Source organism: Podarcis cretensis (genome assembly GCF_951804945.1).
Source record: "Podarcis cretensis genome assembly, chromosome: 6".
Taxonomy (NCBI): Eukaryota; Metazoa; Chordata; class Lepidosauria; order Squamata; family Lacertidae; genus Podarcis; species Podarcis cretensis.
In genome coordinates, this window is record NC_137175.1 from 98,247,201 (window position 1) to 98,266,445 (window position 19,245).

Below are 19,245 nucleotides of genomic sequence, written 5' to 3' on the forward strand. Positions count from 1 at the left end.
AAACACCGCTTGAGCAGGCATAGAACTTTGGATATGCATAAAGATTTCAATGTTAAGTTTGACTACTTGATCATTTCTATTTCAAAGCTATCTGTCATGCAATATAGCCTGATTGAGGATTCTGAACTAGGTTTGCCAGTATGCCCTGGTGGGAAGGAGAACAAATTTAGTCATTTCTCATTTGTTTATTTTATTTTGTCCTAGTCAGAACAGATCCAGCCTGCTGACTTGCCACTATCATTTTAACATTATTACTGATGCTAAATCTCTGTCCTAAACGCCAGTCAGGCTGGCAAAAATTAATGCCCCCCCCCCCTTTCCCCTTTATGTTGGAAGGGCTGTGGAAAGCTTGATTCATTTATTCATGTTCGGTGGGAATGCTCTTACGTTAAAAACTTTTGGAATAGAGTATTCTCCATTATATATGCAATTACAGGCCAACCCCTTTCTCCAAATCCTACCTTAGCCCTACAATCTTTGGACATAGACTTAGGTTCCATCTTGTGCCACAGTGAACTAGTAGGCTTCTTACTGACCACAGCACGATTAGCGGTAGCTCAGCAATGGGAGAAACAAACTGAAATACCCCTAAACATTTGGGAAAATAATATCTGGGATGTCTCAGGGTCTCACGAGACACAGGAGGGCAATTAATGGCATAACAAACAGAGACACCTTCCAAGAAACGTGGCCCCCATTTTTTAATTATGTTATTGGTCAAAATCAAGACCTGGTTATACCAACTACTCAATATTTTCAGTGGAGTGGTTACATCAAGTAATATGTTTGAATGTTGAATGTGTAAGTGTATGTCTAGAGACAATGGATAAAACAAACATCGTTAACTGTATAGGTGTTTAATGGCTATTGTATTTGTATAAAAACCAATAAAAATTTGGTTGTGTGTGTGTGTAATATATATATATATATATATATATATATATATATATATATATATAAAACACACACCTGTCCTAAAGCCAGGTGGAAAGAATTCCTTACCTTCACTGGATCTTGGTGGCACTGCTTTAAATTCTTAAAGGACATTGGGGGAGGGGCTCTTATATGGCACATAATTTTCTCTCTTTCTTAACATCAGGATGTCTTTGTTGAGTAGGATATTTTACAATGATGACAAATAGTAAAGGTGAATTGAGAGATAAAGAGTCCTTGCTTGTAAAAGATGACAAGGGAATGAGAACAAGAATATCAGAGCAAAAACCTGGAGTGGTATTACATGTTTTCGGCTCTTCAGTTTGAAAGTTTGATATTGATATTTCAATGATTTGTTTGTATATAGCTGCCCAACTATAACTTTGTATGTTATATCCCAGCATAAGAATCTGAACAGTAAATGACATGCAAATATGATGTTGCTCATTTGCTGGTATGGAAGCTAAGCTATAGCTACCACTCCGAAGCCAAAATAGATCCTACCAGCTAGTAGAATCTCTGTGCACAGAGTTGCTATGTGAGCAACTAAAAAATCTGTTTTGGTTATGATGATGCAGAAAAGCAAAAGACACAACACACAACCCCACAATGGTCTACCAATACTAGCTGGATGTTTTATTATTTTTACAAGGGTTTTGTTCAGTGTAAGTCATGATCTGTGGACCCATTTTAAGCATTGTAACATTGTATATTGTTTCATTAAGGAAGTATACCATCTATGTAAACATATTAAAGCGATGCTGAAAATCAGTGGAATTATTTTTATTTTTTGCAGTAAGTAAAAGGTCTAACTTCTACCTCAGAGATTTAAAAATACTGTAGCTGATTCAGCAAGAAAGCTTCCTAAATGGAATGTACCTCAACTGCAGATTACACAGCTTAAACTTCTTTAAGCCTGTACTTTTGCAGATAGATAAAATGAGAATTAACATTCCCAATAATAAATCCACTCAGTTCTTGCATAAGCAGAACAATAGCCACTCTGGACTTACTTCCATGAAAACTTAAGTATCACATATGCATATTTCTTTTCTCCCCCAAACCCACTTTTTCCATGAAGCTTAACTCCTTAGTTCCCATTGTCAAATAAAACAAACTATATCACACATGTTCCCTTCCATCTCTCTTTCATAAACATAAATAAAATTAAGTTGAAGAAGATCCTTTCTTGTGCAAATTAAGTTCACTAGTCCTACAGGTTAAGCAAGGCCAGACCAACTACAGGCTGCCTTGAGGCATCAGCAGAATCCCTTTTAGTGTAACAACACCAGGGATGAGCAGTGTGATAAGAATCCATGGTTGTTCGACAAAAATAGACATTTGACAGTGTGAGAGGTCTTTAGCACAGTACTATTCAAGAACCTTGACAAGTCAATGAGGTCTAAGGGAGAAAGAGCAAGCAGAATCATTTCCCTACAACAGACATTGAAGAAAAAATGGTACTCAAGAAAAAAAATAGAACAGTATTTCACAATCTAGACACCTACCACATATTTGGGTTTGCTGACTGCAACCAGGCTGGCCAGAAAGTCTTCATCATATAGCTTGCTAAAAACATGGGAGTCGTAGGCCACCACAATGGAAATTTCTTCCATCATTTTGTCAGCACACTCTGTTAGCAGTGCCAGCAACAGGTTCAGTATCCAACGACAAAGAATTAGCTCAGCTGTGTGTCGATTGTCCACACCCACTTGAAGAGACTAAGTGGGTGGAGTGTCACAGAAGGAACAAAAAGGCAAAGAAACACAGCAGCCAGCCCCAGCTCCTGTCTGCTGCTTTCCTCTGGGAATCTTCCTTATCTTTGCAGGAAATGTATAGGTGTAACACCTGTTCATATGCTCAGATAATAAAACAGTCATTCGCTAAGGTCAGTAATAAAAAGTCTTTTTTTCCAGTAATTAAAGTCCAAATGAATCAGGGGTAAATCTGAAAACTTCAGTTCATAACAGAGTTCTCTCTTGTGTTTCCCCACAACTTCTTGTTCTTTAAATGTAATATTTCACCATAGTAAAAAGATTCTTTTTAGTGGAGGAGGACAGATTTCACAAGACGACTTGCTTTATGCTTATTCCACAGATTCCCACAGAAGGAGTGAACAGTATTCTGCCACTCTTGGAATTTTCCAGAGTCTCTTATCAGATACCTGAGGAAATAATGTTTTTTCTTTGACAGGTTTGGTCTGGTGTAGGGTCTGCTTTTGTTTCTTTTTGAATTATTCTGACATAAAACAGAAATATAGGGCCTCATCAGCCTTTTATTGAAACAATCTTATATACCTGTAAGATCACAGCGACAAGTTTTCACTGTTAGTCAGAGAGTAAGATCATACCTCAAAAGGATAAAATCTCATCTACATGGCCTTCATTTACAAGAAAATGTATGCCTTTGTTCAACAAAACAGTAGAGTACAGAAACAGAAGAGCACAGAAAGAAAATCCTCCTTGCAGACAGTGTCCAGTCCTTCCCTAATTTTTAACAGAAGGACTTTGTAGTTTCAGACCAGTAAGTTTATCAAAAATATGTAAAGGGGGGAAATGCACCAAAATCTGAAACATTTGAGAATTTTCAACTATAGTTTTACCAATACATGCAAAACTCGATGCCTACCCTCCAAATCACAAAAAGCTGTTAATCAAAAAGCAATATTCTTACATTAAGATTAGAAAGGAGAAAACATCAAAGGACCCATTCCTGACTGACTTTACTGCATATTTTGCCCTGTTCTATAACATTTTCTTCCAGTGCTAAGGACAGATATACATATCTGACATTTATCATGAATGAGAGTACATTTTGGTCACCACAAAAGTCATATGGTATTTCCTGGTCCAAACTGCTGCAATTTTGTCACGTGTTTTTTTTCCTGCCGAATAAAACCAAAGAAAACTGCTCATCATTTCATCCTGTTTTCCTCAGGGGTCCCTCTCAAAAATTACATGTATATCTCAAGAGCAACAGGTGTTGTTTGCTATTAAACAGGGAAGCTAGGACACAGCTGTAGCATGGCGGATAAAAAACATTTCCGTTTTAATAAAGGAGGAGTAAAAACCACTTGTTATTGCTAGGAAACAGCACAGAATTTTAATAGGCTTAAGGCAGGCAAAATGCAAAGAAATCCTCTTAAGAAATCCTTAAGAGCTACTGGTCATGTTTAACCCACTAAGTGCAATGAAAAACCCATGTATCCTATTTGAAGCTTGTAACAATGTAGTTCTGTGATACTGAAGCTAGGTTAATCTTACTTGTTTTGCCAGGGAAATAGTTCAGATCTAAGCAGTAAACAAACCATTCTTTTTGGATTCCAGTGAACCTAATTCCTACCTGAGCTTCTAAAACTTGCACTTTGTTTTCCTAAGCAAGCTACTAGGTCCAGGGAACTTCTTCAAAGCAAGCATTTCACCCTTCAGCTTTGCTTCAACTTCCTGGTAGAAAATGCTTGCTAGAAGTGAAAGCTGCCTGCCTTTGTAGTTTCACCATCACAATGACTCAGCTTGGGAGTATGATAATGTGTGTGGCACAAGGCAGGTAGACAAAGACACCTGTTGAAGGAGGAGGTAAGAAATGGAACATCCCCTGATCCCAGGTTCCCTTCCAGGAAGGGATGACATTACAACAACCATCATATGCATTACAACTACATACACTCCTTTCTTAAAATTCTGCGGCAGAATCAAAGAAGGGGGTGAGGAATGCAAGATCTCCACCCAAAAAAGCAACCTTAAAAACATGTCAATAGTATCCAGGTAACTTTTAAGTTAATCATTTGATGGCAAAAATATTGGGAGTCAGAATTTTGTATATCCCACCCTATCCTTTTAGTGTGGCAGCACCTACACTTTGGAACTGCCTGCCTATGGATATCTAGCAGATGTCTTCACTGTATTCTTTTCAACGCTTGCTAAAAACATTCTTGTTTAGACAAGTCTACCCAAGCGGTGTGAATTTTAATCTGTTTTTAGCATTTTAACTTTTTGTATGGTTTAAAGTATTGTATTTTTTAATTTATAAATTGTCTTCTTTTTGTAAACCACTTTTCAAGCATCTATTCTTAAGAAATTACAATAGCCACAACATTCATTTCCTCTACTATACTTAATTAACAAAAATGCATCCACTAGCTCCCTCTTTTATTTTATTTTTTTATTATTATTATTTTCAGAAGATTAATTGTTTAATGCTATATGTTATATGTTTTGGAAGTCTACATTCTCACTGTGTTCAGTGGGCATATTTTCCTATCACCAATAATTGTTCCACTGCATTGTTCCACTGCATTTCAGAAGTAACCACACTCCAGTAGCTGCACTTTATTTAAAGAGATTTCTTTATCATTTAACTTCACTAGCCCCCTCTTTTAGCTTGCTACGCTGGCTTCCTAGAAGACAAATCAGGAGACAGGAGTCACTCCACTCTCTGCTTCCCTCTACGCTTAATAATGAGCTGCTTGGCAGGGAAGGTAAAGAGAAACCTCCAAGCATCCTTAGGAGGCAGTCTCTGAAATTCTCTCATGCAACATTTTAACAAACTGGAAATAGAGGACTTATTATTTGTAAATAGTTTATTTTCCAGGAAAGCCACATTTGATTCCAGGTGCAGACAACCCATCTGCAAAGATCCTTTTAGAAATTTCAAACCATTTCTGCAGAATAGTTTACTGAGACCACAGTGACTAATCCAACAGCTACTGCTTTAACATTTCACAATGACGCTACAGCAGAAGTAATGACGGAAGTGGTTTTACACCCTTTATTCTAGAGTGCAGTTATGGTTCTAAACAGAAACACTAGTTATAAATTTTCACGCAAACATATGCACACACTCTACACTAGACTGTAAGATTTTAACTCACTGTTAGCAAGGCATTTTGTGTTGAGGTAAAACTAAAGAAGATCAGACCACTGGTCCAGCTTGTTCAGAATCCTGTTCTAAGAGTACCAATTAAAGGGAAATGGAAACTTAGTGAGAAATCTACTCTCCTTTCAACTGGCTAAAAGGTCGGCGAGTGAAAATATAGTGTATAACCCAAGTTGGAAAATAGGGTAGATAGTTGCAGAATTTAAAAGGATAAAGGGATGTGGGGTTTGAAACTTTGAAACTTGCAGAGCTGGATCTGAAGCTGAAACACTGGTCACAGAGCACTTTAGCAGCAGAAGCCAAGAGATGACTGTGAAGAGACTCAAAATCTGAACAGAGGGTAAAAATGGATAACCTGTTGACTTCATTAGGGTAACAGTTTAGAAAAGCCATAGTCATATGTGTTTCTCTCCATTTTAAATTTGTTACTTATGAGTAACTGTAGCATTATTTATCTCTAAAATCATTTTCTCAAACTGCTTGCTTTACTAAAAAAAAGGCCTATTTGTTCAGGAAAAATTTGGTCTGAGGTAGGACTGCCAGGTCAGGAACATCCTACCTCAGACCAAATTTTCTTACCTGAGATTTCACTGCCCCAAACTGAGACCCTGGGGGCAGCCCCCAGTGATGTTGCAGGGAAGCCCCAAATGATGTCATTAAGTATAACACTTTAAGTATTAACTGCAGTCCCTGAGAGAATGTCATTCAAATAAAGAACACAAGTCCAACAAATGAGCAACCATATCACTCGTTAGAAATTAAGATGGAAACCAAAGCTAAAGTAGGTGTTTCTAGGCTTGTTGTGAACTGCTCTTGACCACAGCCAATGTTAATGATGCAATTGCCACTCCGTGCTGTATGCATCTCATCAATGCTTATCCATTATACAATTTGTTACTCCTTAACATGCCACAAAACATTCTTGCTTGTTCAGAAACAAAGAAAAGCCATTTAAGAGTTTGTAGCAACATATAACATTAACTTCAACACACAAGATCACCTGTGCAGGTCTACCTGTCTGGCATACAAGGCAATCTGGCAGAAGTGGAGACACTGGCACAAAGTGAAGATTACCGTATTTTTCCCTCTATAACACGCAGATTTTTTCTCCTAAAAAGTAAGGGGAAATGTCTGTGCGTGTTATAGAGCGAATGTGTGGTCCCTGGAGCCGTTTGTCCCAAGTGCATGGCAAAAATCATATTGCGCCGTCAAGGAGGAGAGGAGGCTGCTGCTTTCCTGCATTCTGCCTCAGGGTCTTACTGCCCACCCTGTTCTGTTTCGGCTGCTGTTTGCTCAGACGGAACAAAGAGCAGTGAAATCCCCTCCCCTCCAGGCAACCCCTCCCCTCCAGGCAAGTAGAGAGGAAAGCAGAGCGTCCCTGCTCCGGTGCTGCTGCTGCTGCTGCGTCTGGGGAAAACATGCAGGCAGCGGAAAACATGCAGATGAGAGAGAGAGAGAGGGCTGGCTTGAGTGGGTGGGTGGACTTTTGCCTTCCTTCCCCCCCCCCCTTTAAACCCCTCTCCTGCATTCTTAGCCAGCTGCTTCTCCGCACACCCCTCTCGTGCTCCTTGTCCCTTCTATATTTTTCCTTCCCTCCCCACTTAAAACGTGGTTACAAAGCACGGATCCACATGGATCCTCAGGATCTTTGCATTGGGTCACCCCAAATTCACCATCAGATCACATAGCAATGATCTGATGCAAAAACAGGGCTGCAATGGTGCAAAAACGTGGTTACAAAGCATGGATCCACATGGATCCTCAGGATCTTTGCATTGGGTCACCTCAAATTCACCATCAGATCACATAGCATGTCCATGGCTACAGCCTGCCCCCCAAAAATCACGTACCCACTGTTGCCTGGGGCTGCAATGGTGCAAAAACGTGGTTACAAAGCATGGATCCACATGGATCCTCAGGATCTTTGCATTGGGTCATCCCAAATTCACCATCAGAGCACATAGCATGTACATGACTACAGCCTGCCCCCCAAAAATCACGCACCCACTGTTGCCTGGGGCTGCAATGGTGCAAAAACGTGGTTACAAAGCATGGATCCACATGGATCCTCAGGATCTTTGCATTGGGTCAGCCCAAATTGACCATTAGAGCACGTAGCATGTCCATGGCTACAGCCTGCCCTCCCAAAATCACGCATCCACTGTTGCCTGGGGCTGCAATGGTGCAAAAATGTGGTTACAAAGCATGGATCTACATGGATCCTCAGGATCTTTGCATTGGGTCATCCCAAATTCACCATCAGAACACATAGCATGTCCATAGCTACAGCCTGCCCCCCCAAAATCACGCACCCACTGTTGCCTGGGGCTGCAATGGTGCAAAAACGTGGTTACAAAGCATGGATCCACATGGATCCTCAGGATCTTTGCATTGGGTCAGCCCAAATTCACCATTAGAGCACATAGCATGTCCATGGCTACAGCCTGCCCCCCAAAAATCACATACCCACTGTTGCCTGGGGCTGCAATGGTGCAAAAACGTGGTTACAAAGCATGGATCCACAGGGATTCTTAGGATTTTTGCATTGGGTCACCCCAAATTTACCATCAGATCACATGTCTGTGGCCACAGCATGAAGCACAAAAATGATACACCCACTGTTTCATTCAGAATGTTTTTTCCCTTGTTTTCCTCCTCTAAAAACGATGTGCGTGTTATGGTCAGGTGCGTGTTATAGAGCGAAAAATACGGTACCTTTTCCGGGCTCTGGTTTAAACAGAAACACACACACACACACACACACACACACACACACACACTTTATTCCGCAAGCTCTGTATTTAAGCCATGAGATGCAATGGGAGTTTTAGTCCACCAAAGTAAAAATTGCAAGGATCCTCCTTTCCAAACTTCTCCTTTACACACCAACATGGTTAATTCCCCATTTAAGACACAGAGAGGGGTGGGGAAGCCAGAAATGCCACTGGGCTAGCAGAAGAATCAATATCGTTCTGTCTTCAATTCAGATTTTAGTTTAGAAAACTAAACACATTCCCCCTCCCTTTCATCACTCCACTCTTTCCCATATCCAAAGCGATTTCTCATGCCAATTCCTAGAATTCCCAACTGGATTAATACAAGAGGGAGCCGGCAGGGGAGCTGCCCTGGAAGTGGAAGGGAGGAAATGCTGGAATGGAATTGGGAACTTTCTAAATCAGTATTTTCGATCAAACAAGTCTCCAATCTGCTTCATTATTTTTTTTTAAGATATTTATTAAAGTTTTCAAAAATGATACAAAAAAGAAAAACAACAAAAATATAAACATACAAACACATAGAAATAGAAAAATAAAAACAATTTAAAAACACGTACAATTTCCATTCACTTATTTTCTTTTAACTTATTTTCCCGACCTCCTCACACCTCCCTTTCTTATATTCCAATTCAAATTATTTGTTCAGCAAATCCTCACCATTAATTCTTTTACTTATTTCAAAACCTTATTTTCCATATCTCTTAGCATTACAGCTGGAAACCATTTACTTTCTTGTTCCAACATCATTCTAACATTCATTAATTTTACAATATTTCTGCAAATAGTCTTTAAACTTCTTCCAATCTTCTTCCGCCGACTCTTTTCCCTGGTCTCGGATTCTGCCAGTCATTTCTGCCAGTCCCATATATTCGATCATCTTCATCTGCCATTCTTCCAGAGTGGGTAGATCTTGTGTCTTCCAATATTTTGCAATCAGTATTCTTGCTGCTGTTGTAGCATACATAAAAAAAGTTCTGTCCTTCTTTAACACCAATTGGCCAACCATGCCCAGGAGAAAGGCCTCTGGTTTCTTCAAGAAGGTATATTTAAATACCTTTTTCATTTCATTATAAATCATTTCCCAGAAAGCCTTAATCCTTGGGCACAAAAGGTGAAAGAATGTACCTTCAGTCTCTTTACATTTCCAACATTTGTTATCTGGCAAATGGTAAATCTTTGCAAGCTTGACTGGGGTCATGTACCACCTGTAAATCATTTTCATAATTGTCAGGAAACTGCCATCGGAAGAACAGGTGGTGGAAGGGCTCCAGGAGGATAGAAGAGACTCAGCAGCAGAAGAGGGAACCAGTAGGGGGGGAGCAGGAGCTTCAAGGGACAGGAAGTCGGAGGGGAGGCTCTGGGACACTTCCAGTGAGAACAGTGAGGAGGTATCAAGGCCCCCTTTAGCGACCCCCACCCCTCGCCGGAAGCTGTCACGCAGGGAATCTAGGAGACGCGTTTCCGTCAAGCAGCTTTTATGCTGGAAACGTTTCCGCAAGCGCCCACTGTCGGATTCTACCAGTGACTGACGGAGCCATGTCCAAGGGCTCCGCTCAAGGCAGAGCTTTGCTACGTTAAGCAAACTCCGAGGGACTAACCCTTTTACGCACAAGTAGCTCATTGTCCCATCACAATAATATTCTCTCTTAAGGCATTACATGCCGTAAATTTCAAACCGGTGGTCCATAACTGTTCCCAGTCAGCGAACATAATGTTACGTCCAACATCCTGTGCCCATTTAATCATAACAGACTTCACCGTTTCATCCTGAGTATTCCATTTCAGCAGCAAGTTATACATCTTCGACAAAATCTTAGTTTTAGGTTCTAACAATTCTGTTTCTAATTTCGATTTTTCCACCTGGAATCCAATTTTCTTGTCCAATTTGTAAGCCTCCATTATCTGATGATAATGAAGCCAATCTCGCACTTTGTCTTTTAATTTTTCAAAACTCTGCAATTTCAATTCGTCTCCTTCTTGCTCCAAAATTTCCCAATATTTTGGCCATTTGGACTCCATGTTAAGTCTTTTAAAGCTTTCGCTTCCATTGGTGACAACCACCTTGGGGTCTCCAATCTGCTTCAAATGAAAATGAAAAATACTTCCTCTAGTCCAGGCTCCCCAGGCTCCACTCATGTTTCTCAGCACCCCCGTCTGTCATTGTAAATTTCTGTCATCACCCCCTTGGACTCACTTGAGAAGAACAAAAGACCTCCAGGAGTTGCTGTGGGCAGTGGAGGCAGCATGGTTCAGATCCCACCCCTCCTCCTCCTGTGTTCTGATCACTTCTTCAGCCCTACACCTCATGCCAGGTGCACATGCACACTCACAGCCCCCTCCTCCTCCTGAGCCCAATTATTTTTCTTCCTCTGCACTCCCTCCCACCACTGAGCCCTGGAGACTAAGGTTAACTTGGAGAGGTGGGAAATCAGACCCCCCACCCCATGAGAGTATATGCAATGCAGCCAGCCTCATGGTGGGATAAATATTGTAAGCTGCATGCACATTTTTTTAAAAGGAGACTCAAGCCCTCCCATTGCCAAGGGCATGAGATCTGGGATCCAGTGCTAAAGACCAGATCTCATGCCACCTGAGCCACGCCCAACAATGTCCACTGTGGCTCCCATGCAACTGGTCATTATTGGCATATCACTTATGAACCTGAGGATTCCAGAGAGTCATCATGAGTTATAGCCAATTATACACAGCCTCCGTGATTTTTTTCTAATCCCTTTTTAAAGACATCAAAGCTAGAGCCTCATCATGTTTTGTGGCAGAGAATTCCATAAATTAGTTATATACTGTGTGTCCTGAATCTTTTACCAAATAGCTTCTTTAAATGACACTGAGTTCAAGGATTATAGCAAAGACAGATTTCCTACCTAATTTCTCCCTAACAAAACTCTCCCAAATAAAATATCATTTCATAAACTTCTATCATGATTCCCCCTTGGTCTGTTTTTTTTTTTAAATAAAAAGAACAACATGTTGCCTTTCCTCCGAGAACAATTTGGTACTTATAATACATTAAGGGAACTGCAAGTGCATTGAGAAGCCAAGCAATGGTTATAGTTCACAAGCCAATTACTCTGTTACAGTCCCAATGGCTTTAGTGAGACACTTTGGAGTAACATGACTGTGGGATGTTGCTTTCAGGGTGCAAAAGGACATATATAGGAGGCCTGTGTCTGCTCTTTCTTTCAGAGTGGTTCCCACTGCCAAAAAGATAAGCTGTGTGAGGACACAACTGAGCATCAACTGAGCATAGTGACCATATTGCTGAACTGCACGTGGGCTCTCCCATCCTGCCTTAAATAGCTACTTGTTCTCCTTACTTGGGAGCACAGTGGGTGAAGAAGCTGCTCATTCACCTTTTTTCAATTCCTTGCCTGGTGGCTCCTAGCCCTGGGTTGCAATAGAGAGATCTGCCTCCTTGCTAGAAGGCAAACATCAAGCGGCTGGAAAGAAGCAAACCACAAAGGCTGGTTCATATGTGATGATGAGTCAGAGCTGTGGTTTGTTTCCTCCCACCTCACCAAATGGCAGAGCAGGTCAGGCACAATTTGAGCAGCATACATATAATGTTAAGGGACGCGGGTGGCGCTGTGGGTAAAAGCCTCAGCGCCTAGGGCTTGCCGATCGAAAGGTCAGCGGTTCGAATCCCCGCGGCGGGGTGCGCTCCCGTTGCTCGGTCCCAGCGCCTGCCAACCTAGCAGTTCGAAAGCACCTCTGGGTGCAAGTAGATAAATAGGGACCGCTTTATAGCGGGAAGGTAAACGCCGTTTCCGTGTGCGGCTCTGGCTCTCCAGAGCAGCGATGTCACGCTGGCCACGTGACCCGGAAGTGTCTCCGGACAGCGCTGGCCCCCGGCCTCTTGAGTGAGATGGGCGCACAACCCCAGAGTCTGTCAAGACTGGCCCGTACAGGCAGGGGTACCTTTACCTTTACCTTTACATATAATGTTGCTCATTCACATTAAGCCATACTTTGCTTTAGACTATGGCTTGCTGTGATATGCAAACTAGATCAATGTGAAACTGAAGCAGCCAAAGTACTTGGGGAACAGATTGAAAGTATGATACTGTGTGACCATGGGCAGGATTCACTCAAGGAGCCCAGTCAGCAGAAGCCCTGTACAAGGACCTTCATTCATGCTATGGGGCTTTCCCCCCTCTCCTTCATGTGCCCCAAAAACCTCAGAATAGCATGCAGAGGGAGGAGAGGGTGAATCATTCTACCTGGCAAACTGAAATGCAATCCAGAGTGTTTGGTCATGAGAATTATTTTTTAGAGCGCCCCCCCCCCCAATGTCTGAAGTGTTGGTGGTTGAACAGCAGTAGAGTATTTGATTTCTGAGAAAGATAATACAGGCGGCAATCATTTTGTGTGCGTCCAATTGATGCACAACCACAGACACGTGTGCCATATTTGGCCCCGGAATGGGGCGGAGGAGTGTGGAACAGGCTTATGCGTGACTGCTGACATGTGCAATGACCCATAACACAACCCATGCACAAATGGGGAGTTGCATGTAGTGGAGAGAGAACAAAACACATGTCAAATACAAGTACACAGCTTCAGAATTTTATCTCCATGTGAAGAATGAAATGAATGTTTAATTGTGGTGGCAAAAGAAATAGGAAGAAATAAGAAGCTGCTCCAGGAAAATGGCTAGATATGGCCCCCTTTGTTATTTTGGCAGTTGCTAAGCAACAGGCTTGCCAAGGAATAGCTAAAGCAACATAGCATTAGTATTTTTTTGAAGAAATTGCATGCAAAACTGAGGTGGTAAAGGCAAAAATGGGAAAATAAATAAAAAATGGGAAAATAAATTGAATATAAAGTCCCACTTTTCAACGGGAACAGTGACAACATTCCTAGGTAAACTGGGTAAAATACATAATTTAATCAGTACTGAAAATGCAATTACCTCCTCTGCTCATTTAGTCACTATTTTCAGCAATTCAAATGTAATAAAACCAGATTAGCACCTACTAGAATTAAATAGTTATAAAATGTATCCTCAAGCACTAACTGTCCTAACATTGACTTTGCTTCCACTGAGGAGTCATCTTTTCCTTTATCCTCAATAACATGACAGTCTCCCAGGCGTGCCATTTTGGCTCAAGCAATTCCCCCCGCTAATAATTGTATTTGACACCAAATGGCATTTTGACACATTGAAAAGATGGGGGGAAAGTATTAACAGAAATAGCACCAGATCCAGAAGAGTTCCTGAACTTTTGAAACAAGGGGGACTGCAAGCTCATACAAAATAGGTTGCCCTCCTACTCTGAGATCTGCTGAACCACCAAACATCAACACCTCCATCTGGTGTAAAGGTAAAGGTACCCCTGCCCGTACGGGCCAGTCGTGTCTGACTCTAGGGTTGTGCGCCCATCTCACTTAAGAGGCCGGGGGCCAGAGCTGTCCGGAGACACTTCCGGGTCACGTGGCCAGTGTGACGAAGCTGCTCTGGCGAGCCAGCACCAGCGCATCACACGGAAACGCCATTTACCTTCCCGCTGGTAAGCGGTCCCTATTTATCTACTTGCACCCGAGGGTGCTTTCGAACTGCTAGGTGGGCAGGAGCTGGGACCGAAAGACGGGAGCTCACCCCGCCGCGGGGATTCGAACCGCCGACCATGCGATCAGCAAGCCCTAGGCACTGACTGAGGTTTTACCCACAGCGCCACCCGCATCCCCCCCATCTGGTGTAGATGAAGTTAAATAAAAACATAAAGACAGTGCTTACAAAACTGTCAAGTATAAACTGGACCTTACATCTTTCCTGGAGATGGATGTGGGGAGCTATTAGCCTCCTTAAACATCTCTTATCCTGGGAATGAAACCATGCTCCTCACTGCCTCCTGCTGCAGTCTGCTAGCATAGTGAGATCTGACATGTTTTTAATTTGGAAAGAACTTTAGATACATAGTTGCCACTTATGATATTGCCGTAAGAGCGGTCAAGAGAAGGAAGAAGCAGTTGTGACACTGACATCATTTGCAGGAAAGGGGGAAATCACAGCACAGGGTACATGATCAGTTTTCCCAAGCAACTCAAGACAAACTACCAATTATTTTTTGTTTTGTTTTTTTACAAAATGCAGCCACTAAGGCTATGATCTGAGGTGGAGGAAGAGGAGCAGCTTTTTAATCTATTCTCCTAATACAATTATGCTTCCACATGATCTCTCTAAGGAATTGGATTCACATAAGGAACAGTGTTTTCCCTGGATTGCCGAGCTGCAGGGCGGTGGCTGCAGGAACTAAGGATAGGGTAAGCAAAATGTTAAAATTCAGCTACAGTGGTACCTCGGGTTAAGAACTTAATGCATTCTGGAGGTCCATTCTTAGCCTGAGGTACCACTTTAGCTAATGGGGCTTCCCACTGCCACACGATTTCTGTTCTCATCTTGAAGCAAATTCTTAAGCCGGGGTACTATTTCTGGGTTAGCGGAGTCCGTAACCTGAAGTGTCTGTAACCTGAGGTACCACTGTATTCTGTAGTACTTTGCCAATTGCCTGACCTCTGGCAGTGTTTCTGGTAAATGGTTTAAATCTTTCTTATTGGTCTTGAATCACTACACATTTAAAAAAATGTGAAAGCTGATAACCTTAACCAAAAAAGTGAACGCAGAAACAAAATGGTGTCAAGAAAGTATAAAAATCTCAAATACAAACAGTGTATACAGATCAACAAAATATAAGCACTAAGCATCATTGCATTTGGGGGGGGGGGGTCAATCCAGCCACACCCACCAGCCAAAGGAGCAGCAACAACAAGCTTTGCTTTTTAGTTTTATTATTACATTTATACACCACCGATCCAACCAAGTTATCTGGGGATCTGAATTAACCAATTAACTAATGAGAGAAAATAAATGAGACAAATCTATCCATTTAAATGTTGTATCCCATAATAATCAGTACTCTCTGATAAGAGTGTCCTCACACTGACCTCCAACAAGTTAAAACAGAAAGTGTGCCCGTAACCACCCCTCCTGTTGAATGCCCTTCTCCAGGAAACACCTGGGCATAATCTGTAAACATACCCGGACTGTTCTTTGCAGTCAATGTTATACAGCTGCCATTATCTATGGGCTTATGTATGACTGAAAGTTTTTCAATGAAATTACAATTAAGTTACAGATCCAGATTTCTCAATTATAACCGGCTGTATTATTCAAAGTTCATTGGGGCAGCAGCAGTGGGGAAAATACAGAATATAGAAAAATAATGACCCAACCTAGATTAGGGCTGCCATATGGCAGGTGCCTGTTTGTCCTGGATCTTTGGCAAATAAACTGTAAAAAGCTCAACAATTCTGAGGTTTGTCTAAAGAAAGCTCAACAATTTCGGTGGTTTCCTAAAATACAGCTCAACAACTTCCGGGGTGTCCTGGTTTTTACTTTTTGAAATATGGCAACCCTGAAGATGTTTAGTTTTATCATTAAAAAAATCTCTGCCATGGATCTTTGATCCAACTGCTAATTCCACTGCAGGGGCCTAATTTTACCTTATTTACAGACAAAATGATAGCCCTTACCTTTACATTGCAAGCCTGTTCCATAAGCCTTCTAGCGTTCTCTTCAGCTCTGTACCTCTTGGGCAGCTGTACCCTAAAGAACTTCAAAGCTCCTTCAAAATCAGCTTGCAGAAGATCCTCCTTGGAGGTCTGCAATGAAACACATTAGAGAAGTGGTGTAAGCACAGAAGACAGTCACACTAGGGTTGTACTCATCATCTATTGAATACATTTAATGGCCTATTGTATTGATGTAAACACAAATCCCTATTTTGGGGGGGGGTCTCTTTCTGGGAAGTCAAAAGCATATTTTTAGATATTGCAAACAGATTGATGTGAGTGTCAATATAGAAATTTGCAAAATACTTATAAATAAATAAATAATACATGTGCCAAGAAACACACACCAGCTATAATCAACAACATTCTCTCAATATTAAAGTATTAGTTAGTTGTGCTAAAAACAACATACAGGCTCTTAGCTTTGAGAAGACTTAATTTAAGACAAAGCTCAGCCTCCAAATTTGAAAAAGCTTTTAATGTCACCGAGTATCCAGAGCAAATTTCAATTAATCTAGGATAATCAGAAAGTAATTCCAGATCAGAAAGTACAACATGTAGGAAGCCATGAGCAATAGCACATTTTGAGACAGTACAAACTGAAACAGAAATGCAACCCACTGTATCTCAAACAGCTATGAGAGAAAGAAAGAGGATAGAACCATTTGTCACTACTAGAGTAACAGTGATCATCTTGTCTTGCCCAGTTGCTTTATGAACACAGAAGGAACAAGCCCCAATATCCCCAAACCTCATGAATGTGTGCTGCTAAATAAATTGGCAAGAGAATTACAGATGGGGTAATGGAAGACAGCTACCTAATTTGTTTTCAATGATAAATCATGATTTCTTTCCAAACTGCCTTCTTAAATCTGCTGACTGCAGCTCTGATTACAAAGAAAGGCAACATAAACAGTAGTGATACTTTAGCTGCCCTATTTCAGCTCAGAAAGCAGCTCTCAAACAAAAAAAGACACATAACCAACTAGATTTTGCCTTGCCTGTGATTAGGCACTGAATTCAATGGGATAATTTCTGTTGCCTCAGACTTGCATATTCTCTCCCCAGTCTTGTGGTTCTTACCTTTGATTTCCATTTCTCAATCAACCATAGTTTGCTTGGTTCAGATTAAATAGCAAACTATGGTTGTTGTTGGTGGTGTTTTAAAAAAAGGAAGAAAAAGTAGGAATCACATGATACTCAGAAGCACATGATACTCAGACTCCTCAGGGTTTGATCACATAATGCCAACCTGTGGTTTAGCATGATGTACAGGCAGGTTGTAATTGCAATGTCTTAAATTTTCTGGCTTTTTTTTCTTAAATAGAGTTGTTAATAATAATGTATATGAATGTTAGAGAGAATGGGCCTTATCAGTTAAGACATCCATGGAATTGTGTTGAGGAGCAGCAAAATTAGCCTGAAGTGTGTAATATTTGAATGTTCTTTCTCCCTCTCTCTTTTAGGAACACTAGAAAATCTCTGGTATGTATTTAAAAAGCAACAATATCAGGCTGCGGGTATAGTGGTAAAAACCTGCAATATTCAGGATATATTTTTGTGCACAACACCAACTTTGTGGCTCTCTTAGTGGGAAGTGTATGACGATAGAATCGGGGGGGGGGGGAGAAGAAATTACTCCTCCTCACCCCATGTAGAAAACCTAAATTAAATGACTGGACTGCCAGACTGAACATTTACAGGGATCCCTGGAACTGGCTGGTGGTGATGGGGTAGCACAAGTTTTCAACTGAGTCCCAAAATCCCATTTAAAAGTCCTAGAAGTGCCTGGCATGATACTTCATAATTTGTATGTGAAAAACATAAACTTTGAAGCATGTAAAATACTGGAGATGTGATACTGAGATAGCAGGTTTCATGTATATCTGACTGTATTGCTTCAAGATTACAGTTTTTTTCAGCTGATCAGGGAAGTCACAGGTGAGCCACCACAAAATCTTTTATATGCAATCTATTTTTTGAGAATGTCAAGAAATCTACTGATGGAATTATATGGTTGCTAAGGGGAGGATCTTTAACTATTACCTTTCACAGAAATTTAGTAGTTATAGGATGAGTGCAGGAGACACCGGAAACTCACTAAATGGGGGAGGGGGTAGCAATAACCCAGCAATTCCTGCGCACTGTACTGGAATCAATGTTATTCAAGGATTGTGAAATGGACACCAAAATGACAGAACAACATAAGCAAGTGCAAAGCGATACAGACTGGGACAAAACCCCTAGATTCACAATTGCTTTAATGGGCTCTAAAATAATGGTTAAATGCTTCAGAAAGATGGTGTGACAGTGGAAAGCTGACTGAAAGCATCAACACAGAGGACTGAAAGAGTGAAAGGGAGATAGGACCAGAGGACAGGAACTATTAGGAAAAGGACTAAAAGAGAACAACATAACATGCACCCATGGCATGACTGCATCTAGAATACGGTGTCCAGCTCTAGTTGCCCCATTTCCAAAATGCATCACAGAACTGGGAAAAGTCCAAAGGAAACCAAAATGATAAATGTTAGGGTACCTTCCCTATGAGGAGAAAATACAGAGGTTGGTGATTAGAACGTGCACAAGGTGGAATATGACAGATGTTTACAAAATTACGGATGGTGCCCAAAGGTTGTAATCCAACAAAATTTATTGATGTCTCTGATAGGAAAATAGAACATAGATGGCATGATGGCTGCTAGCTTAAGTGGCTTTAAAAAAAATACAGGACAATTTTTCCTTATCTTTCTGCAGCTCTTCATTATGATAGCTCAATGGAATCACCATGCCCAGAGGCAACATCCCTCAAATCGACCTGAATGGGAGATACTGTGGACCAACTGTAGAAGGCCCTGCTTGTGAGCTTCTAGAGGCTCCTGGTGGCCGCTGTTGGAAACTGAACATTAGCCTAGACAAGCCTCTGGCTGACAGTCTGGTTTTACATTCTTATGAAGATAATTGAGGTTCTTCCCCTAGATTTAAAAGGTTGTTGAATCAAACCAAGAAATGCAAGATCAAATCTCACATTTTAAATGCTGACGAAGTTTGTGAAGGGAAGCTGTTGAGG

At 41.2% G+C, this 19,245-nt stretch overlaps 1 protein-coding gene across 6 annotated transcripts in view; it reads right to left on the minus strand.

Moving 5' to 3' along the window:
• RABGAP1L (RAB GTPase activating protein 1 like) overlaps nt 1–19,245 on the minus strand; it is a 143,292-nt gene that overhangs the window by 32,488 nt on the left and 91,559 nt on the right. For 4 of the 6 annotated variants that reach the window (XM_079981223.1, XM_079981226.1, XM_079981225.1 and 1 more), the window contains one exon: nt 16,137–16,265. In XM_079981223.1, the coding sequence (XP_079837349.1) occupies nt 16,137–16,265 (129 nt within the window). Of the gene's footprint in view, nt 1–2,441; nt 3,172–4,275; nt 4,505–16,136; nt 16,266–19,245 lie in introns of those variants that run through there. The other 2 variants (XM_079981229.1, XM_079981227.1) reach the window with 2 other exon arrangements.